The 26,806-nt window shown below is 41.6% G+C and overlaps 1 protein-coding gene across 4 annotated transcripts in view; it reads left to right on the forward strand.

The window, feature by feature from the left end:
• The window catches only part of SUMF1 (sulfatase modifying factor 1), a 404,376-nt gene that overhangs the window by 41,536 nt on the left and 336,034 nt on the right, over positions 1-26,806 (forward strand). For all 4 annotated transcript variants that reach the window (XM_011965456.1, XM_011965458.1, XM_011965459.1 and 1 more), the window contains 4 exons: positions 5,248-5,330; positions 7,307-7,429; positions 8,199-8,313; positions 17,072-17,185. In XM_011965456.1, the coding sequence (XP_011820846.1) occupies positions 5,248-5,330; positions 7,307-7,429; positions 8,199-8,313; positions 17,072-17,185 (435 nt within the window). The remainder of the gene's footprint in view (positions 1-5,247; positions 5,331-7,306; positions 7,430-8,198; positions 8,314-17,071; positions 17,186-26,806) is intronic.

The raw sequence follows: 26,806 nt of genomic DNA on the forward strand, positions 1-26,806 counted from the left end.
AGATATGGGGGTAGATTTTCACTAATTAGCATATATGTTCTTTGAAAGCTCTAAGAGAATATTGTAACTTGTAATAACGTAAATGAATAGTAGTAATAATGACAGCTAACATTCTGTACCAGGTACTTTTCTAAGCACTTTACATGTATTTTAAAATTTAATCCTTACAACAACCACAGAAAGTAGATAGTAGTATTTTATCCCCACTTTGCAGATGAGTAAACTGAGGCCTGAAGGGGTTAAATAAGCAGCTGGAGATCTTGTAGGTTGTAAAAAGTGGTACTGTTGTTCAAGCTTAGGCAGCTTGGCTTCAGGGTCAGATACTCTTACTATGCTACTAAGAACTGTGTATTAATATTTAAGAAGAGTAATCTTTTTTTTTCCTAATTATCATAATGCAGTAGATAATTTGCTCTCCCCAGAGGACATTTAGCAATGTCTGGAGACATTTTTATGTGCCACAGTTGGTGTGGGAGTGGGAGGATGCAACTGGCATCTAGTGGGTAGAGGTCAGAGACACTGCTAAACATCCTGCAATACATAAGACAGTCTCCTATAACAAGGTATTTGGCCTTAAAATACCAGCAGTACTGAGGTTGAGAAAACCTGTGATAGTGTTGCACACTCACTCTAAAAATGTCGAATAGTACTCTCCTGATCCTTTGCTCGTGTTAAGTTTATGTATAGTCTTTCCAGACATTTTTCTCCTGATGATACTAACAAAGATTGTTATGCATACATTTTACAGAAACGGAATCAGATGTGTATTCTGTAGGTTACCTTTGTGATAGTATATTATTTTCATATTTCCATATTAGAGTATATTTTGATAACTAGCCATATAGTATTCCTTTTTTCATGGACACCAAGGACAGTTGGGTTATTTTGTAATTCTCAGTTAGAAATAATATTATGTCTAGATTTACTATACATATATCTTTGCATATTTGCTTCAGGTCTTACTGTTTTGGACCAAAAAACTAGGTTGCAGCCCTTGGTCAAGGATAGTGTTACCGTGGTGGTGTTCTCTTTCTCGTGCTCCGGCTAGTGTGTTGACGTGTTTTTTCCATCTTACTGTGCACCTCATTGAGATTGGTGATCATCGTATAGCTCCATGATGTTAAGCTAGTAGTGTGGTTTGGGTGGGTTGCTAGGGTAGCATGAAAGATTTCAGAAAGAATAGATCCTGAGAAAAAAGAAAAGCAGGTGTCTAGAATGAGAGAAAGTGTGAGTGAGTAGGTGTGTGTATAGCAGAGGGTGGGGTAGCAGGTAGAAGGAGATAAAAAAACTATAGTACTAACATGTGTAGGGTGATATCTGGACCCACCAGTTTGAATTTTAGAGACATTTATCAAGGAAAATGAGGTGATTAATTGCACACTTTCTATCCCAGTTATTGCAACTGAGGAATTAATTGTTGTATTAAGCCATTCTTGCATTGCTATAAAGAAATACCTGAGGCTGGGTAGTTTATAAAGAAAGAGGTCTAATTGGCTCACGGTTTTGCAGGCCGTACCGGAAATGTAGCTCTGGTATCAGCTTTTGGGGAGGCCTCAGGAAGCTTTCGATCATGGCAGAAGACAAAGTGGGAGCAGGCGCTTCCCATGGTGAAAGCCAGGAGCAAGAGAGTGAGGTGGGGGGAGATGCCACACACTTTTGACCAGATCTCCTGTGAACACAGTGAAAGCTCACTCATCACCAAGGGGACGGCGCAAGCAATTCATAAATCATACTCGGAGGATTACTGGGACTTGTAGATCCCCTCCAAGAATCAGGTTCAGTGCTAGCCATATAGTGGGTGCTCAATAAATATTTGTAACCAGATTGAATTGAGAGGAAAAGGAGAGTAGAAGAGTATGGGCCGAGAGGCCACTAGAGAGAAGCCCTAGGGACTTCTATACATAAACTGACTTGAGGGAAAGCTTCCCTTTGAAAAAGGGGTAGGCTCCAATCCCATCCAGGTTGCTGTGAATGCCATTAATTCATTCCTTTTTATGGCTGAGTAGTATTCCATTGTGTGTGTGTGTGTGCGTGCGTGTGTGTGTGTATCACAGTTTCTTCATTCACTTGTTGATTGGTGAGCGTTTGGGTTGGTTCCACATTTTTGCAGTTGGGAATTGTGCTGCTAGAAACGTGTGTGCAAGTATCTTTTTCATGTAATGACTTCCTCTGGGTAGATACCCAGTAGTGGGATTGCTGTATCAAGTGGTAGTTCTACTTTTAGTTCCTTAGGGAATCTCCACGCTATTTCCATTATTCTACGTGAAGTAACTCAAGAATGGAAAACCAAACAACATATGTTCTCATTTATAAGTGGGAGCTAAGCTATGAGGATGCAAAGGCATAAGAATGACACAGTGGACTTTGGGGACTCAGGGGAAGTGATAAAAGACCACAAATTGGGTTCAGTGTATACTGCTTGGAAGATGGGTGCACCAAAATCTCACAGATCACCACTAAAGCACTTACTCGTGTAATCAAATACCACCTGTTCCCCAGAAACCTATGGAAATAAAAAGTTTAAAAATAAATAAATAAATAAAAAAATAATTTAAAAAAAAAAGAAGAAAAAGGGGTAGGAAATGGCAGGGGCCTTCTCCTGTTTAAGGCTTGTGTTTGTTTGTCTCTGCTAAAGCTGTGCACATGTATATTCTAGGACCCAGCTGTTCCACTCCACCATGTACTGGCGGCAAAAATGCATACATATATTTGCCAAAAGCCACAAACTCTTTTAAGAATATCCATAGAAGCAGTACTATTCATAATAGCCCCAAACTGGAAACTACCCAAATGCCCATTAGTAGTAGAATGGATAAACATATTATAACTAAAAAAAAAAATCACTAGTGATGAAATATTCTCATACCCACAAAAGGGTATGAGAAGAAAAGTCATTCTAGTATCTACCACTCAGATTTCACAGAGGTTAACATATTGCTATATTTTATCATTCTTTTAAGCTTTTTTGTTTTTAGTTTTTAATTTAAGAACTAGAACCTTCTGGTGGTGGTGTTAGTGTTGGGGACAGGGTAGAGTTGGGAGAATGATCTGAGGATCCTCCTGAAACACAAGTGTGGACTAACCTGAGCTTTCACTGCAGCTCCTCCCTTGACACTGAATGAGTTACCTGTCATGGGCACTAAACCTGCACAGCCCAGTCAGTGAGAACAGCCCCAGATGAGCTTCTACAGCACCACAAATGAAATAGAAAGAAGCCATGCCTTTTCACTCTCCTGTTCTCTGTAAAATAAAACACCTTTCCGTAGTGTCATTTAAGGACCTAATGCCTTGTTTTGTTGAAATATTTTAAAAATTGGTTTTTCCCATCAAATTGTGATTGAGATATCATGAATGTTCTGATTGTGTTGGTGTGAAAAGAGAATGAACAAGAATGCGGCTTGGTGTTTTCAGTGATTGCTGTAATGGTTAGCAGGAACATGTTCTCCCTTAACTTCTACTCAGACAAACTCAAAAGGATGAAAACAATCAAAGAGTAACATAGTTGTGGGGATAACCGTGAGTCACTTTCTTTTGTATTTGTATTTGTATTTGTATTTGTATTGGAAGAATCATTTGCAGGCCAGGTGCAGTGGCTCACACCTGTAATCCCGGCACTTTGGGAGGCCAAGTTGGGCAGGGATCACTTGAGCCCAGTAGTTCAAGACCAGCCTGGGCAACATGGCAAAACCCCGTCTCTACAAAAAACACAAAAAATTTAGCTGGGCATTGTGGTGCACATCTGTAGTCCCAGGTACTTGGGATGCTGAGGTAGGAGGATCACCTGAACTGGGGAGGTCAAGGCTGCAGTGAGCCATGACCGTGCCAGTGTTCTCCAACCTAGGCGACAGGGTGAGACCGTCTCAAAAAAAAAAAAAAAAAAAAAAAAAAAAAAAAAAAAGAATCATTTGCAACGTCTGTTCTTTAGCTAGTATTAGCAGCAATGATTAGTTTTGTGGCTCTCCTTGTGACTGAGTGTCATGGGGCCATAGTGAGACTGGTTCCCTTTACTGAGTGCTTGCTAAGTCATATTAACCTCAGTTGCTAAGGGCATAGTCATAAGTCCTGTATGCGTATTATATTTCCTCCTTGTAATAACCCAAGATATAGGTTCTATTACTATCTCTATCTCCACATGAGAAAACAGGCTTGGGGAAAGAGGTTAAATAAGTTGCCTTGGGTCACACTGTGAACAGCAGAGCCATGATTCAAATCTCATTTTGACTGGCTCCAAAGCCTGTGTTCCTAACTAAACCATTCACTAAATGAGGACCACTGACTGTCGTTATTTTAGTTAACAGAACCATAAAGTAGGAGTTAAGGTTCTAGTTGCAGTTTGCTGAGCATTTTCCAATCTTACCTCATTTGACCTCTGTATTCTGAGTTAGGTGAGGCAGGGGGGTGTGCTCCCATTTCACAGACAAGGACTAGGAGGGTCCAGACAAGTAGTGAACTTGCCCAGGGTCACCCAGCCAATGTTGGGTTGGAAGTTTAATCAGGGTCTTTTGAAAACACACCCCATTTTTTCCTCTGTGTTTCAGCTTGATCTCTGACCACCATGGTTGACCTTCAGCCTCACATTTAATTGTAAGGTTAACTCTGTTTCCCCATCTTTTAAATAGGAGCAGCACTACCTGTCTCACTTGTTAGAGATTATAGAGGATTGACTAGCCATGCACTTTTAAAAAATTCTTACAAAGGCCGGGCACGGTGGCTTACTCCTATAATCCCAGCACTTTGGGAGGCCGAGGTGGGTGGATCATGAGGTCAGGAGATTGAGACCATCCTGGCTAACACGGTGAAACCCTGTCTCTACTAAAAATACAAAAAATTAGCTGGGCGTGGTGGCACGTGCCTGTAGTCCCAGCTGCTTGGGAGGCTGAGGCAAGAGAATCAGTTGAACCTGGAAGGCAGAGGTTGCAGTGAGCCAAGATTGTACCCCCTGCACTCCAGCCTGGGTGACAGAGCAAGACGCCGTCTCAAAAAAAAAAAATTCTTACAGATAAACACCATTTAAATACGTATTTATTTGTTCACTGTGATGCTTTATGATATTAAGTAATACTTTTTTGTTAAAGATTTATTTACATATAAGTCCTTTTTTTTTTTTTTGGTATTCTGGCAAATGTATTTGTTTGGTAACCCAAATGGAAGTTGAAGACATTGAGATTTTTGCTGCATGCACTAAGTTGATGTTTTTCTAGAGTTGATGTTAGTAGCTAACATCAGCCTGTTCTGGGTTGCTTTGAGGTTGCAGCTGCTCCCTGGTGGTTACCTGTGAAAGGCGCTAACTGGAGACACCCAGAAGGGCCTGACTCTACTATTCGGCACAGGTGAGGCTGGTCCCTCCTTCCCCAGTTGACAAGTTCCATTGCAAAATAGATACCCTTTGCTCTGGCAAAAGAACTCAGTGGGCGTCTTCATCTGTAAAATGGTGAGAATGACAAACTGTAATTGGTAGGAAAATAAGATGGCGGGAAATAATGTATGTAAAGACCCAAACATTGCACCTTGCTCATAAGAAGGCTCTTAATTAGTGGCCTCTTTCCTTCCTCATTTGGCCTGTCAAAGAGTTGCCTCTTCCCAGTTTCCTTGCTCCTTTTGAGAGGCCTATTCCAAACCTCATGACATGTTTAATCTTTACATTCTGTTTCTATTCTCTCTTATTAGTGGGTCATTATGAGGAAGAAGACATCTGTCTTATGGATAATTAATTGTGTCCTGCCAGGTTGCCACTGTAAAAGCCTAGGCCTTGGGTATAGGATTCACATGATCTTTAGTCCCGGATTGGAATTCTTTGAAGCCACCATCTAACTGGAGAACCACAGAGAGCCAAGTCGGTCAGCAAGTCTCCAGGGTGGCAAGGAAATAATTATCTCAAGCAAAAATAGAGTAACACTTTAAACTCTGGAGTTGGAGCAAGGTTTGGGTTAGGACTCAGCATCTCAGCAGCCCAAGAAACCTGCTCTTCTAACCTAATTTTTCAGATGCAATTTTTAAGTCACTATTTTTAACAACGTTCCTGGTTATTGCCCTCATTGTCAGGGAGCTGGGAGTATAGGAAGTTCAGCTTTAGGGATATAGCCCCTTGACAAAAGTCAAACATCTTTCAAAGCCTGAGTTGGAAACCTCTGTGCTGAAATTAGTCTTCAAGGTGGAAAGTTATAGGATTCCTGGGCTTCTCAAGTGGACTTGGCTTCTTAGCTCCCAGTTAATATCTGCTTTCCTGAATTTAGTAACAGAGGAAAAAGCTAAGGGAGGAAGGAAAACCCAAAGGGAAATGTATGTTATTCATGCAGTCAACACCAATGGGTCTTCTGAGAAGAGTACATCTCTTGTCTGTGCTGGGAAACAGTGACTGGCACGTGATGGGTACTCAGTAGATGTTTGTTGAAAGAATAAATGGAAGGCCTGGTGTAATTACTGTGGGGAATTGAAAGGTGTATAAGGAATAGACTAGGAATGTGTAGCCCACTTTAAAAAAAGTAAGCAGGGAATTCATCCAAAGCCATCTAGTGCTGGGTGAATGAGTCTATCCCCTTTTTCTCTGTGTGTGTGTGTGTGTGTGTGTGTGTGTGTGTGTGTGTGTGTTTAAACCAAGCTTCCACACCCTTTATACCCTCAGGAAAAAAAGACTGGCCACCTGTAGAGGAAAAGTAGAAAGACACAGAATTGAAAGCCAAGGGTCACAGGTTGGGTTCTGTGGAAACAGAGGCTGAGTTGGAGTTTAGGATGCAGAATGGTAGGGCTCCACACCTGTGGAAAGGAGGGGGCCAGAGCAGCACTAGGCAGAGGGAAAAATCAAAGCCACAATGCAGGTCCAACCAAGCTCCAGCCAATACAGGGGCCTCTAGGGTGTATATGGCCCTTAGGTTGAGCCACTGTAGGCTGAAATGGCTGGGTCTATATGCCCCTGCTGTGGTTGGTTAGTCACTGGTGGCTCTGAGATGGCTGTCAGCTCTGCTAAACCCCAAAGGAGCTAGAAGCTTCTGCTGATGGCCCTCCTAGCAGCTGGAGTATCTCTGCATCTGCCATAGCAATGAAATTCTGTGGGAGTCCAAGCCTACAAAGTGAAGAAATGTTTTTGGTCTAGTTCCCAGTGGAACTGTAACCCATTTTGGAGCCTGGGTTGTCAGAAACCTTTGGTGGAGTGTGACAGATGTAGCATGGCTGGGGTTTGACTTCAGGACCAGGATGACCTCAGTGTCACAGATTGAAATGAGGGGGATTATGGGCGCTTTGCTGAAGCCAGTTCCTGCTTCCTGTTCTGGTTGGTGCTGCTTTTCATTCTACTTTTGCTGTTCCCCAGGCCGGATCATCCAGTTCTCCATGTCTCCTGGAATGATGCGGTTGCCTACTGCACGTGGGCAGGGAAGCGGCTGCCCACGGAAGCCGAGTGGGAATACAGCTGTCGGGGAGGCCTGCACAATAGGTACTTAGAGGGTCTCATCTTGTCTGACAATATGTTGATCATTTGAACAAACAAACAACAACAAAAAACTCCATGGAACTTACTTTGGTTAGAAAGTTAGTAACGACAATAATTCTTTTCTTTTTCTTATTTTTCCACAAAATTACTTAGAAGACACTGGAGAATGGTTCACAAATCTTTTATCACCCCTAAACCAAGTGTCTGGCCAAGTGGGCTCCCTGCAGCCCCAAAGCAAGTCCTAGCAATTCAACCCCCTTGAGTTACATATCACTGCTTAGAGCTTGGCAGACTGCCTTGCTTTTAGCATTTTCTTATTTTGGGCATCTCCTGAAGCAGTGGTATTTCTCTGCTTCTAGAGCCATGAGACAGAAAACTCATGTTGGGTTCACATCTTCTAGGAAAGGCTCCTTAAAATAGCCCAGGCTTTATAAAAAAGTGTGGTGTGGTGGTGCCTGATCACGCTACCATATAAGTCTAAAGTGAGGTCTACTCTCCCAGCTTTCTATAAGTCCTTCTTTTAGTTTTGTGATTTATTTCAGGCCTCCTGAGTACCTGGGCAAGACTGAGGCTGTTGTGGATGTGACATGAGAAGTTATAAGGAAATTGAAAATAAATCTTGATTAAAATTTTTATTTATTTATATATATATTTGAAAAGGCTCACTCAGAACAAGTGAGCAATGTTCTCTTTTTCATTGCATCCCTTCTCTTGACTTTAATCCAAAACCTGTGCCTGTTTGACAGGCTGATGCCTGTGTCTCTTCTGACAGACTTTTCCCCTGGGGCAACAAACTGCAGCCCAAAGGCCAGCATTATGCCAACATTTGGCAGGGCGAGTTTCCGGTGACCAACACTGGCGAGGACGGCTTCCAAGGAACTGCGCCCGTGAGTAATGAGACCTCTGCAGGAGGGTGGCAGCTGCTGAGAACTGCGGCTCCCAGTAGACATGGGTGAAAGGCATTGCTCATTTTCTGACTCACATGGTGTTCCCTTCGTGTATGCATTCACTGTTGCACATAGTAAATACTAATAATTAATCAGATGCTCTTTTTGTATAATGGATTTTCTTTTCTAATTCCATAATACTTATTGTAGAATATTTGGAAAAACAAGAAGATTATAAAGGAGAAAGCTAAACTGACCTGGAATTCTACCACCCAGAAATAACCCCTGTTAGTATATCGGTGCATTTCTTCCCCGTTTGTTCTCTGTGTTGATGATGCTAATAATGACTTGTAGTTGTTGAGTGCTTGCAACGTGCCGGGCATTGTGCTAAGGCATTTGCATGAATTGTCTCATTTACTGTCCATTCAACTCTGTAAGGTAGGTACTATTATCCCCATTTTCCAGGTGAGCATTCTGAGGCACAGAGAGGTTAACTAACTTGCTCAAGGTTACACAGCTGGAAAGCGGCACAGCTGGAATTTGAACCAGGTCGGTTTGTTTCCAAAGCCCATGCTCTTAACTACCATATTTGCCAGCATATGTGTTTCTGGTGTATATGTATCATATTTTTTTACATATTGCATTTAGGTCAGACTGGATACAGTATTTAAAATCGTACTATTTTAAATAGTTTTAAATTATAGGCAGGGACTATATCAGAAACGTTTCATCAGTCATTAGCAGTATGCCACAAATACATTGTCTTTCAGCAGCTGGGTAACCTATCATATAAATAAGCCCCAATGTATTTATCAGAAACAGGTTATTTCTGGTTTTTTTTTTTCTGCAGTGAATATCTTGTACATAAATATTAACCTACATCTTTGATGATTTTTGAAAGATAGATTCCCAGCAGTGAAATAATTCAGTCAAAGGCTAGAAAACCTTCTTGGTAAGAGTTTCAGATATATGGCCAAATTGTTTTCCAGAACGCTTGGGCCATGTTTTCCTCTGTGGGTGTATAAGAGTTCTTTTCTCACCGTTCTTTTGTTGGCATAATCATACACTCATAAAGCCATGACTTAGTCTTAGTCCCTTTGTGCTGCTGTAAGAAAATACCACAGACTGGATAATTTGTAAACAACAGAAATTTATTTCTCACAATTCTGGAGGCTGGGAAGTCCAAGACCAAGGCACTAGCATGATTGATGTTGGCTGCATCCACCAGAAGGAACTCTCCTGGCAGAAGGCAGAAGAAGGGCAAAAGAGCACTCACTTCAACCTTGAGCCATTTTATTTGCTTAATTATCTATCTATTTATTTATTTAGTTTTGAAACGGAGTCTCACTCTGTCACCCAGGCTGTAGTGCAGTGATGTAATCTTGGGTCACTGCAACCTCTGTCTCCTGGGTTCAAGCAATTCTCCCATTTCAACCTCCCAAGTAGCTGGGATGACAGGTGCACACCACCATGCCTGGCTAATTTTTTTGTTTTTATTAGAGACAGGGTTTCACCATGTTGGCCAGGCTGGTCTTGAATTGCTGACTTCAGGTGATCCTCCTGCCTCAGCCGCCCAAAGTGTTGGGATTATAGGCATGAGCCACTGCACCCGGCTCTTTGATGATTTTTTAAAGATAGATTCCCAGCAGTAAAATAATTGAGTCAAAGGTTAGAAAACTTTCTTGGGAAGAGTTTCAGATACATGGTTGAATTATTTTGCAGAACACTTGGGGCATGGTTTCCTCTATGGGTGTACAAGAGTTCCTTTCTCACCGTCCTTTTGTTGGCATAATCATACACTCATAAAGCCATGTTAAAGAGTGTCTTAGTCCCTTTGTGCTGCTGTAACAAAGTACCACAGACTGGATAATTTATAAACAACAGACATTTATTTCTTATAGTTCTGGAGGCTGGGAAGTCCAAGACCAAGGCACCAGTATGATTGGGTTGACTGTATCTGCCAAAGGGGACTAACGCTGTGTCCTCACCTGGCAGAAGGCAGAAGAAAGACAAAAGAGCACTCCCTTCAACCTTGAGCTCTTTTATAATGGTGCTATTCCCACTCGCGAGGGAGGAGCCCTCATGATTTTGTCACACCCTCAGAGGCCATACTTGCATTGAGGATTAAGTTAATCCCTAATGGGGCACAGTGGTTCACGTGTATAATCCCAGCACTTTGGGAGGCCGAGGCAGGTGTATTACTTGAGGTCAGGAGTTTGAGACCAGCCTGGCCAACACGGCAAACCCCTGTCTTTTGTAATAATACAAAAATTAGTCAGGCGTGGTGGCAGGCACCTGTAATCCCAGCTACTCCGGAGGCTAAGGCAGGATAATCACTTGAACCCAGGAGGCGGAGGTTGCAGCGAGCCGAGATTGTGCCACTGCACTCCAGCCTGGGTGACAGACCAAGACTCTGTCTCAAAAGAAACAAACAAACAAACAAAAACAACAACAACAACAAAAAATCAAGTTAATTCTGTTGCATTGGGGATTAAGTCTCAATATGAATTTTCGAGGGGACACCATTATTCACAGCATAGCAAACACATTTTTATTTTTTCTTAACACTGTGAGAAAGGAAATCTTGTGGTGGAGAAATAGCCCTTTACTGGGTTTGTTGTTACAGAGACTAATTTTCTTCCAACAACCCTTCTAACAGTAGTCATTTAAAAAAATATTTGTCTTTTTGTTTCATGCAGTAATTTTTCTTCCAAAAATTTATTTCTTTTTCGTTTTCTTTTTTTGAGACGGAGTTGCACTCTTGTTGCCCAGGCTGCAGCGCAGTGGCACGATCTTGGCTCATGGAAACCTCCACCTCCCAGGTTCAAGCGATTCTTCCACCTCAGCCTCCCAAGTAGCCGGGATTACAGGCACCTGCCACCAAGCCTGGCTAATTTTTTGTATTTTTAGTAGAGATGGGGTTTCATTGTCTTGGCCAGGCTGGTCTCAAACTCCTGACCTCAGGTGATCCACCTGCCTTGGCCTCCCAAAGTGCAGGGATCAAAATTTATTTCTAAGTGTGACACAGACAAGCTATTGGAAACATCACCAAGTGATTCCAAGATTTAAACTGAAAAACTAAACAAGCAATAGAGAAAGAACAAGAGATTTTTAGAAAAGATGAAGAACAAAGAGGCACTTGACCTAACAGAAATGAAAGATTATTTTTAGCTATAGTAGTTAAAACATTATAGTTGTGGCCCAGGCACGATGGCTCATACCTGTAATCCCAGCACTTTGGGAGGCTGAGGCTGGTTGATCACCTGAGGTCAGGAGTTCAAGACCAGCCTGGCCAACGTGATGAAACCCTGCCTCTAGTAATAATGTAAAAATTAACCAGGCATTGTGGCGGGCACCTGTAATCCCAGCTATGTGGGAGACTGAGGTAAGAGAATTGTCTGAACCCTGGAGGTGGAGGTTGCAGTGAGCCGAGATTGCGCTACTGCACTCTAACTTGGGCGACAGAGTGAGATTCTGTATCGAATGAATGAATGAATGAATGAATGAATGAATGAATGAATAAATAAATAAAGCATTATTCTTCTTAGGTGGAATTAATATAAGAAACAAAATACTGCATGAGAGTATTTGTCCCTTAAATAAGTATATGAGTGCATATGTGTATAAAATTCCATGTATGTGAGTTGCATATGTAATAAACCAACACAAACTCATGGGAAATGGATGCATTATTTGGTAGCGGCAAATGACTTATCAAACCTAGTAGCTGTTTCCTCTGACGTTTCCCTTAGAATGAACTACTATTGCAGGTGAATCGTTTTATTAGAAAAAGTGACTGATTAGAGGTCTTGGGAAAAAAATGATCTCAACCTTTTCTCAAACTTTAAATGGGTAGGAAGCCCGGCTTGCTGGTATAGAGCTGGGTGTGGAATGAAGGTGCCCAGCGAGCTACTTTTGGTTCAGCAGAAGTGGTACTGCAGGATGCACAGAATGTCAGTGAAGGTGCCTGCTGTGGATGCTCATTAGACACCAGGAAAGGTATTGGTTGTTACAGACAGCAGGACAGTAGCCATTAAAGTCAGAATCTGCTAAGGAGTGTATAACAACTGACCTGCGGATGCATCTGACCCTGAAAATGGATGGCACTGGGCCACCAGGCCCATATTCAGCCTTCTTAGGCAGTGGACACACTAGAGACGCTGGCAGGAAAAGGGCCTTAGCCGCCTGGATCCTCCTCATGCATGCCGGGGTGTGACAAGCAAGGCAGCTGCAGTACAGCTTGAAGCCTAGGTATGGGCCTGGGTGGAGCTGTAGATGCAATTCTTAGTTGTCCTAGTAGCAAATATTCAAATAAGCGCTTTGAAAGCCAAAGTGCAGGAGGGTCCATGTGATCAGCAGTTGAACAGGATCAGTTGGTCCTGAAAGATGGGTGAGCTCTGTTCCAAAGACACAGGCGATGGCCTTTGTGGCCTTCATTTGGACAAGACCGTGATAATCATTTCTTTTCTTTTTCTTTTTCTTTTTTTTGAGGTGGAGTCTTACTCTTGCCGAGGCTAGAGTGCAATGGCGTGATCTTGGCTCACTCCAGTCTCTGCCTCCTGGGTTCAAGTGATTATCCTGTCTCAGCCTCCTGAGTAGCTGGGATTACAGGTGCACGCTGCCACGCCTGGCTGATTTTTTTTGTGTTTTATTGTGTTTCCCAGTCTGGTCTCCGAATCCTGAGCTCAGGCAATCCACCTGCCTCGGCCTCCCAAAGTGCTGGGATTACAGGCGTGAGCCACTGCGCCTGGCCTGTGATAAGCATTTTTGATGAACCAAACAAATGATATAAGTGCCTGTTCATTTTAGCAAAAGGCCATGACAAGGTTTTCTTGGACAGTTATGCATATTTGACAGCACTTGCAGCTACAGAGTTTCTTTTCTATTTAATTACATGAGCTACCAAGGAATATAGAGCCATTTACTCTTTTAAAATCAGTGTACCTTTTCAAAAAACACGTTGTTCAGTATGAAATAAGGACACTCTACAGATGTTTAGAATTGGAATATTTAACTGGAAGTTCAGCATATGTGTAGGAAATTAACCTGAAGAAGTTGCCATGGAAGTTACTAAAACAAATTAGAACATTTACTGGGAGTCCTAAAGGAACCAATTTGACAAACAGGACTAAAGGAAAAAGCAAGCAAGCCAGCCAGAGAAAGACAGCTGCCATCTGTGTTTAGAATGAGACTTAATGAGATCTCTATCTTATGGAAATCGTTTACACGTAGTATCTCAAGTCCACCTAAGCTGCTCTTTTGTGTCCACATGCTCTGGTCAATTGGAGCAGGAATTTAACTTTGATGATGAAATGGACTACAGGGAAATAGCTTCCTGATCTGATATTTCATGTATTTATTATTTCAGGTCTGATTTTATTTATTTGAGACAGGATCCTGTTCTGTTGCCCAGGCTGGAATGCAGTGGCATGATCACAGCTTGCTGCAACCTCAGCCTCCTGGGCTCAAGTGATTCTACAACCCCAGCCTCCCAAGTAGCTGGGACTACAGGTGCACACCACCATGCCCAGTTAATTTAAAAATTTTGGTGGGGCAAGGCACGGTGGCTCATGCCTGTAATCCCAGCCCTTTGGGAGGCCGAGGCAGGTGGATTGCCTGAACTCAGGATTTGGAGACCAGACTGGGAAATGCAGTGAAACCCCGTCTCTACTAAAATACAAAAAAATTAGCCGGGCGTGGCAGCGTGCACCTGTAATCCCAGCTACTCAGGAGACTGAGGCAGGAGAATCACTTGAATCCAGGAGGCAGAGATTGCAGTGAGCTGAGATCAGGCCACTGCACTCCAGCCTGGGTGACAGAGACTCCATCTCTAAAAAAAATATTTTTTTTTTATGGAGGTGGGGTCTCATTGTGTTTCCTAGGTTGGTCTTGAACTCCTGGCCTCAAGCTATCCTTCTTCCTCAACCTCCCAAAGTGCTGGGATTACTGGCATGAGCCACCAGACCCAGCTAGATCTGATTTTATACTGAGCAAATATTTTGACCCCAGTGAGCCTAAAGAATTTACATTTTGCTATGCTGCTTGTTACACAATGATTAGTTTTGGCTTTAATGCATATCAGCTCATTCATCTGAAAATGTGCCAGGAGTATTCTCATATACATTTGTTTGCTTTTGAGGCTCCTGAGAGGAAGCTTTAGTTAGTGGATTGGTTTAACAGCAGGCAGTTAAAATTTTTCTTTTCCTTAGTGGTATACTCACGTATGGTAATTTTAGGGGTGGTGACCTCCACATTCTACCTCACTTAAACATCAAATTATTTAAGGTAGGTAAAGAAAAAAATACCCAAACCCTTGAGTAGGTACTATTATTTTTCCCATTTTACAGACAAAATATAGGTTAAGTTACTTAACCCATATAGGTTAAGTTGCTTGCCTAATGTTAGCTGTTAACTGTTGGTGTCACTGGGTCTAGTGCCTCATGCTTATAATCCCAGCACTTCGGGAGGCTGAGACAAGAGGTTTGTTTGAACCTAGGAGTTCAAGACCAGCCTGGGCAACATGGGGAGACCCCATCTCTATTAAAAATTCCAAAAATTAGTTGGGTGTGGTCATGCACACTTGTGGTCCCAGCTACTCAGGAGGCTGAGCTGGGAGGATCGCTTGAGCCTGGGAGGTTGAGGCTGCAGTGAACTGTGATCGCATCACTGTACTCCAGTCTGGGCAACAGAGCAAGACCCTATCTAAAAAAAAAAAAAAAAAAAAAATAGTGTTGATGCACAGATAGGACCTCAGGCAGACTGATTTGAGAGCACTTCCACCTGTGCTCTTTGAGTCTGGAAAATGATTCCTTCCTCCAGCATGTGTTTCATCTGTTTTTGTTTGTTTGTTTAAGATGTAATCTCGCTGTGTCACCCAGCCTGGAGTGCAGTGGTGCCATCTTGACTCACTGCAACCTCCGCCTCCTGGGTTCAAGCAGTTCTCCTACCTCAGCCTCCTGAGTAGCTGGGATTACAGGCATGGGCCATGCACCTGCCTGGCTAATTTTTTTGTATTTTTAGTAGAGACAGGGTTTCACCATGTTGGCCAGGCTAGTCTTGAACTCCTAACCCCAGGTGATCCACTCACCTTGACCTCTCAAAGTGCTAGGATTACAGGCATGAGCCACTGTACCTGGCATGTTTCATCTTTTAACTGCACTTGCTCCCCTGGCTCCTTTCCTTTTCTTCCTAAAATAACTGAATTTCTTCTTTTCCTTCCTACTCCTTCCAGCTATTACTCTACCATGTTTTTTTGGATCCTCTCCAAATTGTTGAAAAAGTTGTTTATGTCTGTGGCCTCTTCTTTCTCTTTTGAACTCTGAGCCCTATTCGAAATCTGCCCACACAGCTCTACTTTTGTAAAGGAGAATGCCTTCAGCCAGAAATTTCTCCCTCTTGTGAATTTCTCTGACATTTTATTTCCCTCTCTTACCCTACTCATCCCATTCTGCCTTTCAGAATTGGATTTTGAGTTTTGGGCATATTCTTTTTTTCTCCCTCATTAAACTAGTTGAGGTCATTCATTATTTGTCATTGAAGCCTTCCCTGTCTTTAGTCACTGTGCATGGAATTACTGAATGAACCAATGAATAAGTACTGCTGTTTCCATAATGATTGCTGATTTTGGAAGCAGTGTGGTGAGAATTTTCAGCTTTCCAACTCATCCAGATTAAGTTCTTTTCACACTAGCTTCGTGACTTTGATTGGAGTGCTCTGAATTGCCCAAGCATCAGATGCTTCCATATTCATGTGTAGATGTGAAACCATCTGAAGCCACATGGAATGAATTTTAGTTTATTCATTCCTTCCATTCTACTTCATTTAGTATGGAAAAAGCATGGATTTACAAAAAGATTGTTAAACCCCCAAGGATTACTTGATATATGTATATATATTTTGCATTTTAAAAATGAAATTTTCCTTTATGTTTGAGAATTTCCATTTTAAAATGTTGAGAAAAATGTTAAGCCATTAAGCCAGCAAAACTTTCTGCATTTACTATTGTTCAGTTAGATTTTTTTTTTTTCTCTTGCTCTCCCCGCTTTTATAAAAACTCTACACTTTGGTCACGTGTTTGTGACAGTATTATGTGGCAGACTGTCTGACCTGCCTTTGAAATGTATAATTTTCTGCTGAAGAATGCATACACTTTGCCTGAGACTCAGGTTTCAGAGACTGAAAACCCTCTATTACCAATATAGTTAATAATGAATTCACATTTTCTTTATAAAAACAAATCCCCTTACGTTTTGAGGCTTAAGATAAGATGATGAGTTGGCAGAAACTTGTGGAGAGGACAGAGCTGACTGACTTGGGGTCTCTCAGTGCTGAAAGACATTTTGTGGCCAGGAAAGTTGAGCTCTGATGGCAAGACTCATATTGGGTCCAATGGGATTTTCCTGTGAATGATTTTGAAAGTCTAAGTATCTTCTATCCTCCCCCTACTCACCCAATGTTTGATACAAATTTTTAATTTATGATAATATTAGTAACTCTATTAGGAATAATTTATCTGACTTTCATGCCATTTAATATGAACTCTCTTTAGGTTTCTGAATTCTCTAAGAGCTCAAAGCCAAAAAAAAAAAAAAAAATGCCCCTTTCTTTGTCTTTATGTTGGCCGAATTGTACTTTGACTATTGGAATAGAAATCAGTATTCATACTCTAAAATTAAAGCTCTTGTTGCATTTCTGCACTGAAGACTTTTTCTAAACCAGGTGAATAGTTTGACAGCATTTTTCCTTTCTTTATTTTTAGGTTGATGCCTTCCCTCCCAATGGTTATGGCTTATACAACATAGTGGGGAACGCGTGGGAATGGACTTCAGACTGGTGGACCGTTCATCATTCTGTTGAAGAAACGCTTAACCCGGTGAGTATTATTCGCAGAGCATGTATCTTGGAATGGTAGCATCCGTCCTCTGGGCAGTCTGCAGCCAGACTTTCATGTATTTCCAAAGGGTATTTACATACTCTGGAAATTAATCTTGGGATTTCCCTAAAGGGGTGTTAAGCACATGTTTCTTATTTCAACCTTAGAGCATTTTGTAAAAATGTCTGTGAGCATCTTATCTTTTCCAGGATTGTGATGGTGATAACTATTTGAGGAAATCTGCCTATAACTTTAGAAATTGTATTCAGTCTCGTAAATTTGATCAAAGCGTGATATATAAATAATTATAAAGTTTATTCCTGTTTTATTATTAACTATTAAGATCTGTTAGATGATATTTATCATGCCTCTAGTTGCCTGAGTTCTGATGGGTTGAAATTTTGATTCAGCAGCATTGTTTGGAGAGAATGAGAAAGGGTGTTTTCTGGTTAAATGCTGAAGCAGGAAGTTGTGTCATTTAGTGATTAATTCCTGAACCTCTTAGTATGTCAGGCCAAGGCACCTTATACCTTGGGAACAGAAGACAATCTTGTTTGTCTCAGTTTTACTTATTCTGGCATGTGAAAAAAGTTGAATGCAAATAGTATACTACCCTGCCTCTAAAACCAAACTATCCCAGCAGAATGTATACAAATTGAGACACTACATGGGCATGTGTGTGGAAAGTGCTTCCTTTAAAAAGAACATCTCTGAATATTTTTTATGGTGTGAACAGATTGGGGGGAAAATATCATGCAAAATCCTATCTCTAGCAAAGTAGCCATTCATAAGTCAGTTCCAGGAATGTATATTTATAACCAAACTAGCTAGACTGGGTACTTGATGTGCTTAATTTTAAACCTGAACCTTTTGAAAAGGCTCAAAGGGTAATGATAAAGAAAATTAATTCTTAAGTATTTTCTCAATATAGGATTATAGAGCGATTGAAGAAATAGTCAGACTCTGCCTGAGGTTCATTTTTCAGAATATGGGAATAAAGTTGTTTGATATGCTTAATTTTTCTTCACAGAATAACACATGGGCTGCTCATGAATAATCTAGAGAAACAGATCTACTTTTGGGGGGGTGCAGATAAAAAAGCTGAGTTCTTCAGAAACTGTCATCTCTCCTCAGTTTCTTTTAATTTCCAGCAGGGCTGGTGGAAGTAGTGGTCAAAATGAAAATAAGGTTGTAAAATTTTAGGTGGGTTTGTGGTTGGGAGATGTCATTCTCTACTGGCAAGATGTGACTTGGCATTTGCTGTCAGAATCAGAAGTAGAATTTTTTTCCTCTCAGATAAAAGCATCTGCATGCTTGGAAGGGGGTGCACAAGGCCTTAGAATGCTGGCAAGTTGTGAATGTATCTATCTGACCATCTGGTGTGGAGCTGAGTGCTTGTTAGCTTTCAGTTTTAGAACTACTTGTGTTTCTTCTAAGGATTTACAGAAAAATTCACATTTTTCTTTTTACCAATCCCAGGCTTTATCCTGGATGTTGCCCTTGCTCTAATGAAATTGTTCTCATTTTAGGTTTCTCTTTGTCCCAGTGGCCTCCTTTGCTTCCTCATTTGACTGGGATATAATTTAGCAGTTTTGAGAACTAAACCCCAAATCCTTAGACAATTCATACTCTGTAATTCAGGTCTTTACAGCTATTCTTCATTGCCAGCAGAAAAGCCATGATCATCCCTTATCTGGGTTACTGCAGCAGCCTCCCAGAGGGCTCCCTTGCCTTCCCTCTCTTTGTCATATTGAGACTAGACTGATCTATATAGAGAGCAAGTCACATGCGGTCACTCCGCTGTTTAAAATCCTTTAATGCCTTCTTATTACCTGAAGAATAAAGTGTAAAATATTTTTAAAAAACTTATTACTTTTATCTTTTTATTATTATTATTATTATTTTTTGGAGAGAGAGTCTCGCTCTATCCCTCAGGCTGGAGTGCAGTGGTGTGATCTCAGCTCACTGCAGCCTCTGCCTCCCGTGTTCAAGTGATTCTCATGACTCAGCCTCCCAAGTAGCTGGGATTACAGGTGCCCACCACCACACCCAGCTAATTTTTGTATTTTTAGTAGAAATGGGGTTTTGCCATGTTGGCCAGACTGGTCTTAAACTCCTGACCTCAGGTGATCTGCCCACCTTGGCCCCCCAAAGTTCTAGGATTACAGGTGTGTGAACCACCATGCCAGGTCTTATTACTTTTATTTTTAATTTTTGTGGAGATGGGGTCTTGCTCTGTTACACAGGCTGGTCTTGAACTCGCGGCCTCAAGCAATCCTCCCGCCTTGGCCTCCTAAAGTGCTGGGAGTACAGATGTGGGACACTGCACCTGGCTGATTAAGTATAAATTCTTGCACATGACTTCTGAAGGCTAACATAATTTAACCCTCGCTGATCTCTCTAGCCACATCTTTTTTTTCTTTTTTAAACAGTTAATTATGAAATGTTACAAAAATTCAGAATAGTACAGAAAATAGTATAATAGATAACTGTGTACCTACTACGTAATGTTAATAGTTTACTGTGTTTACTTTCTGTCTCTTTTAGCCAAAGAAAAAGAATAAAAACTGTTCTTCTCATCAGTGCTTGATATCATCGGTATGTTTTATTTAAGCTGCTCTGGTCAGTGTGCAGGGCTATTTCACTGTGTTTTTCAGTCATCATTTTTTAAACTTTGTCTGATAACTCTGATATCTGGCCACCAGGTTGATCTGTTTCTGTTGTTCTTGGCTTTCAGTCACATCTTTTTCTCTCACATGCCTGGTTAGTTTTGACTGAGTGTCAGACATTTTATGTGAAAATTTGTGGAGGTTATTTGAGATCTAGATAGTGTGATGTGTCTCTGGAGAGGATTTACCTTTGCTTCTAGAAACTTCTATTTCAGATTAGCTTTAATCTAGTCAGGAATTGAGATGATTTGAAGCAGAGCTTCAGACCCTGTAATGGCCAGACTATTTCCAGTTCCCCCTGGTGCCAGCCAAAGGTCTAGGGGTTTTACCATAGATCCTCCACCTTGGAGGGCCTTGAACTCCAATGTTTTATTTCCTCAGGCCGTGAGTCTATTGAAAGTTCTGCTCAGCTTCTCAGCCTTACATCTGCCATTTGAGGCAGTAGATCTCTAAGGACAACAGTTTCACCTCTCTAGGATTTGAGCCCTGCAATTCTTCACAGCTGTGGTAGTTCTCATCGGGTCTGGTTAAGTCCTATTTCTCTTTGAGATCTTAATTTATTTGCTTTTCTTCCTTAATGGACTGTGTATCTCTAGTGCTTAGCAAATAACCTGTATATAATTATTGACCCTACAGTAATACCAATTCCAGATATACGGAATTGGGGGAGTTTGGTGACTGTCCAGACTCCAGGTGTTTCATAAGCAGAGGCTGGTTAGAAGAGACATTTTCAGGGAAAGTTTAGGACCAAAATATCCGTGTGGTTAGTAAATATTTCAATTCAGGAGCTGACCTCTTCTATGTCATGTATTTATGTTAGTTCTGTGACTAACTCACAACGGCAAGTCATTTTAAAGCTTCTTTGGAGAGCTTGGGAATATCAGTGCCCTATATGCAAAGGCTATTCAGGAAATATATTTTTCTTATTCAGTGATTTCCAGGGCACAAAAGTTAATCATTAGTTTTTATTTTATTGGGCAGTCATTTATGGCAAAAGCAGGTTGTGGAAACAGCCGTGTGTGCTTTGTACACATCTAAGAGAAGATGAGGTATTTGTCCATGTGAAAAAAGGGTCAGCTTGGTTAGCGTGTGTGTGTGTGTGTGTGTGTGTGTGTACTATGTGTGTGTCCTCTGGAGGTGCCACATTAAGATGGCCTCATTCCCCTCCTCACAGACACAATCTAGTATATGGCCAGTGCTGCAATGTATTTTAACCCAATAATTGGTTTTTGTAAATGTAGTTTGTGGTTATTTGCTTCCCAGTTACCTAAGTCTGAGACGAATATTAATCTGTGGCGCCATGTAGTGCTTTCAGTTAAAGAAATATGTAGAGGTTATATAGCATTCTAATTTCCCACATCTGCGTACTCACTTTCAGTACCAAGGTACCATGCTGACTTGTTCAGTTGATGATGTGACGGGATGGGGTGATCTGTGATATCTTTCCCTCTCTGTTAGGGACACAGTTGCATTTAGGTGGCGTCTTTTTCTCAGGGAAAGAACTCTAATTTTGTTTTTGTTTTATTTGAGGTGGAGGCTTGCTCTGTCACCCAGGATGGAGTGCAGTGGCACAACCTTGGCTCACTGCAACCTTCGCCTCCCAGGTACAAGCAATTCTCCTCAGCCTCCCGAATAGCTGGGATTACAGGTGCCCATGCTACCATGCCCAGCTAATTTTTTTTGTATTTTTAGTAGAGACGAGGCTTCACCATGTTGGTCAGGCTGGTCTTGAACTCCTAACCTCTGGTGATCCACCCGCCTCTGCCTCCCAAAGTGCTGGGATTACAGGTGTGAGCCACCACGCTTGGCTGTCAGGGAAAGAACTCTAATTTTGGAATTAACCAAAGTAACTTGGATTACAGCTCTGCCACTTAATGTTAAAGGACTACTGCTAAATTTGGAATATATCTTCATTTTCCTTGTCTACAAATTGGAAATAATTATACTGGATGAAATTGTGTGAAATTTAATTTGTCACTGTATGTGCAAACTTTATATCACTTCCAGAGGACTGTTGTTATTTTACTGTTTTTGTTTATATTATGTTTTGGCTATCTAATTATAATATTGCTTACTTCCATCAGCAGAGTTAATGAGAAACGTTGGTCTTCAGAGGCATAGGGGGAAAAAAAGAAAAAAGAAGCAGAGGGGAAGTAAACGATATTTATAAATACTGATTGCTGATATTCCTCTTACCCTTACCTTTTGTTGGCTTATCACATACTCATTCTCTCAATGAAAACCTTGCTCATCAAAGCCCAGTTAGATCAAAGTTTTCCAAAACGTATTCCTCCTCTGAATGAATCTCTGCTACTTACCACATTTTAGCCAGAAATTCAGTTTGTTTTGCTTCCGTTAATGTGGAATTTGATTGTCTAATAGATTGTATAGCTCTCGATATTTTGGAAAGTGTCCTCTGTTTCTCGGGGTTGTTTGATGTATAGAATTGACCTGGGATATGCTGGGTGCAGTGGCTCATGCCTGTAATCCCAGCACTCTGGGAGGCTGAGGTGGGAGGATCGCTTGAGCTCAGGAGTTTGAGACCAGCCTGGGCAACATGGCAAAATCTCATCTTTACAGAAAACACAAAAAGTTAGCTGGGCATGGTGGCACATGCCTGTAGTCCCAGCTACTTGGGAGATTGAGGTGAGAGGATGGTTTGAGCCTGGGAGGCAGAGGTTGCAGTAAGCCGAGATCACACCACTGAACTCCAGCCTGGGCAACAGAGCCAGACCCGGTGTCAAAAAATAAACAAAATACACACAAAAAATAAAATCGACCTGGGATAAGCCCTCCTTGTCTGTCCTCCGTGGTGTGCAGAGGCCACCCCTCTGAGCTCTTGCCTATCCACACATAGCACATTAAGTACTTTTGGGGCACATACCAGTTCTCTGGCCAGAGATTAGCATGTATACTCATGCTTGCAGATGCCATACTTGTTGACCCTGCTCAGATCCTTCTTTGTCATTGCATGATAGGGCTTAGGGCTTGGACTCACAGTAGTTTTTTAGATCCTCTAAACACCACACTTGATTGTTCCTCTTCCCTGTGATCCTCTGGCCTCCCACCACTGTGTCTCAGTGTGCAACAGAAGCATGAGACTGTTACTTAGCTTGCCTCCTGATCTTCTTCTGCCCAGGCGATGAGACTGCCATTTTCTCAGTCTGGCAAAAACCAGTAAATATCATGTCATCTTTCTCCTTAATTAAGACTTTCATACCCATTGATGGTCCCATCAACAGTCTCATCATTTCAAGCAAGCATTCATTGAGTACCTAGTATGCGCTGGGGGCTGAGGGAGGAAGTTGATTGAGAATTTCTCCCTGCCCATAAGGCCTTCACTCACATGTTTTTTGTTTTGTTTTGTTTTGATTTTTGGAGACAGTTTCCTTCTTGTTGCCCAGACTGGAGTGCAGTGGCACTATCTCAACTCACTGCAACCTCCACCTCCTGGGTTCAAGTGATTCTTCTGCCTCAGCCTCCCAAGTAGGATTACAGGCATGTGTCATGTGCCACCATGCCTGGCTAATTTTGTATTTTCAGTTGAGATGGGGTTTCACCGTGTTGGTCAGGCTGGTCTCGAACTCCTGACCTCAGATGATTCACCTGTCTCAGCCTCCCAAAGTGCTAGGATTACAGGCATGAGCCACTGTGCCTGGCCCACTCACATGTTTTTGATCAGGACATTCTGAGGACATGAATAAATCAGTTTGATGGAGAACTAACCTAGTGTTCAAAATGAAAAAAAGCACGAAAGTGATAATGAAGTTCGTCTGATAATAAATTTAATACGGCTACAAGTTATACATAGTAAATGCCAAGGGCAAAACAAGGTGATCAAAATAACAGCCTTTTGGGACTATGTTTGGGAAAATAATTTTATCTCCTTATCCCTAGTGGAAGATGAATGTCTTCTGGAGGAAGTACTAATATTTGCCCATTGTAATTTTTCACTGTGGATCAGTTGCAAGGTTCTTCATCCAATAAAATAGAACTATTGAGAAGTAGAAATAAACTCAAATGTATGGTTCAGATATTTAGATCCTGCAGACACATTTCCAAACACGTTATCCAAACATATGCTTCTTGCTTGAAAAGAACGAATTCTAATTCCAGTTACTCTTTGGACGATGTTAGAAATACCATTTGTTTCCAGTTCGGGACAAAATTACCCTCAGAGCCTCATGTTACAACTACTGATAGTTCCTGAGCAAAAAGAGCAGAACGCCAAAATGTACCATGGCCTCCTTAGTTTGGAGGGTCGGGGGGTATCTGAAAGGTGGGAAGTGGAAACCTCCTCTAACCTCTCACCCTGTAGGAATTCCTTCTTTGATACCCCTGACAGCTGTGGTCCTGCAGCCTCTTCCTAAAAGCTTCTTGGTGAATAAGCTCTCCCCAGCACTTGGGGCAACTTACTGCCTTGTCAGATGTTCTCACTGAAGGTTCCTCTGTCCAACTCAAATCCTCCTTGAAGTGTCAACTCAGTGGCCCTCATTCTGCCATTGCTGAGAATAAGAACGTATCTTCCTTCTGCCTTGTACATACAAGCTCTTGAGATACCTAAGGACAGTTGTCATGTCTCCCCTGCCCCACCCATTTTTCTGTTTCTAGATAAGCATTCCCATTCTGCTGCTGCACCTGGGATAACTGGGTTTGCAATTCAGGGCAACCCAGTTACATTCCTCTGAATAACATGAATTGAGGGAAAATGTCCCTTTTTGTAAATGGACACCCAGAATTATACACAGTGTTCTTATACACAGCGTTCTAGATGTTGTTGGATAGATGCAAATACTAGTGGGGCTATCCTTTTTTTATTCATTCTGTCTCATCAGGTCTCAGATTATGTCAGCAGTTAAGGGTTTTGTTATTGGATGCCAATCAAGCTGGGTTTGAATCTTGTCACTGTAACTGTGGCTTGCCAGATATGTGACCCTGTGCAAGTCACTTAACTGCTCTGAGACTCAGTTTGCTTCCTTCTTAAATGGGGTGAAGATTCCTACTTCACAGAGTTGTAAGGAAGTGAGAGAGTGTAGTACGGTGCTTAGCACAATGTTTGGCAAATAGCATGTGATACATGGTAGCTTCCATCCTAATTGCTGTCAGTGCTACACTACCACTACTATGGGCACTACTACTGTTACTATGAGTAGTAGCTGCAGTAGTAACGAAGAACAATATCTCACTGATGGTTCCTGTTAAGCTTGTAGCCAAATAAAACTTGCATTTTTCTCCCATGTTGATCTCAGGCTAGGTCTCCCCTAATGTTGTTGTTACACGGCGATTTTTTTTTATGTAGCTATTTTTTACATGCAGTTATTTTTTAAGAAATATTTTTAAAAATTTTGAATCTTTTCTTTGTTTTGTACGTGCATTTTGAAACTTCATGCAATGCCTATCTCATCTCTCCATGAGATTTCATTTTGTTTATGGGTTTCAACCTTGAGAGACGGCTTATAGAAATCATTCTGGCTATCAGTGCTGTCTTCAATGGTGGTAGCTTTCCCTTCCAATTTATTATAACCAACAGATTTGGCTGTTTTAAAGTCATTGATATAGTATGAATGGGACAGGGCCCAAGGCAAAGCCCTGTAGCACTGGAGTCAGCCTACATTTCCTGAGTATCTACTGTAATATCGGGCTATATATACTCTTGGGATACAGAGATGTGTAACACAAGTCTTGCTGTTAAGAATCTCCTAGTTTGTTGAGGAAAGATTGAGTGCCATTCAGATGAATCAAGATGCACTATGGTAAGATTTGTTATGGATATGATTGAGGTGGAGCCTTGGTGACCTCTCTGCTCTCTACCAGTTGGAGCTGTGAAGGCTTCTTGGAGGAGGTGCCTTTAGAAAGAATGGCAGCAATTGGCAAGGTAACTATGATAGGTCCGAGGGATCCAAAGATGAAGAAGACAGGGTCCAGCCTTTTGAGGAATTCAAGGTAAGTGGTGAAAGGATTTTCTTCTTTCTTTCCCCACTTCTTTTAGTTTCTTAAGTAAATGCCTAATCAGTGCCCTGAGCCATAGCTGCCCTCCATTTACCCTTCAGTCCTGAAGCGTGATGACTTTTCCGTACCCAAAGTAAATACAGTGAGAGGGGAGCATGTGTGTATGTGCACTTCTTTCTTCTCGTTTTTCTGCAACATATTTTCCTACTTCTTACAGAGCAGTAGAACTGTTTCAAGAATTTCCTTTAGCTTACCAGCTAGAGGCTTTGGAGAGTGACTGGTAAATTGTCTTCCTTACTTCAGTGTGCTCAAGAAAGGGGCTTTTATTGGTTACCTTTTCACAGTGTATCACACTCCTGGGAAGGGAGAGCCATATGCTGTAAGATTGGGATGGCAGCAAGTGAGCAGAATGGGTTGGGCTTATAACAGAAACATTTAAAAAAAGAGCAGAGAGTTTGCTAATGTGGTTATTCGTCATTCTCAGTAAAGTTCTTTCTGCTGCACTGAATAACAGAGTCATGGTTAAGTGATGAAAGTGAGGTCAGTTGCCTGGGTTTCCATCTGAGATTTAGCTTTAAAATGTCGTGGGGCCCTAGGTGAGTTATGTCACCCTTGTAGGCTTACTGCTTCATCTGTAAGTTGTGCTGAGGATGTAGCAAGCCATTCCTAAGGGTGCAGTAAATCTGGGGAACTGCCCTTGGGTCTGCTGCTGGCTTGCAAAGTAGGCAGTGATGGAGGCTGCAACTGACAGTAACATGGTTAAGAGGGTGGTTTTAAAACGATTTCCACAGAGTGTAAACTAGTTCAACCATTGTGGAAGACAGTGTGGCAATTCCTCAAGGATCTAGAACTGGAAATACCATTTGACCCAGTGATCCCATTACTGGGTGTATACCCAAAGGCTTATAAATCATGCTACTACTATAAAGAAACATGCACACGTATGTTTATTGGGGCACTATTCACAAAAGCAAAGACTTGGAACCAACCCAAATGTCCATCA

The sequence above is a fragment of the Mandrillus leucophaeus genome, unplaced genomic scaffold, assembly GCF_000951045.1.
Source record: "Mandrillus leucophaeus isolate KB7577 unplaced genomic scaffold, Mleu.le_1.0 Scaffold727, whole genome shotgun sequence".
Lineage (NCBI taxonomy): Eukaryota > Metazoa > Chordata > Mammalia > Primates > Cercopithecidae > Mandrillus > Mandrillus leucophaeus.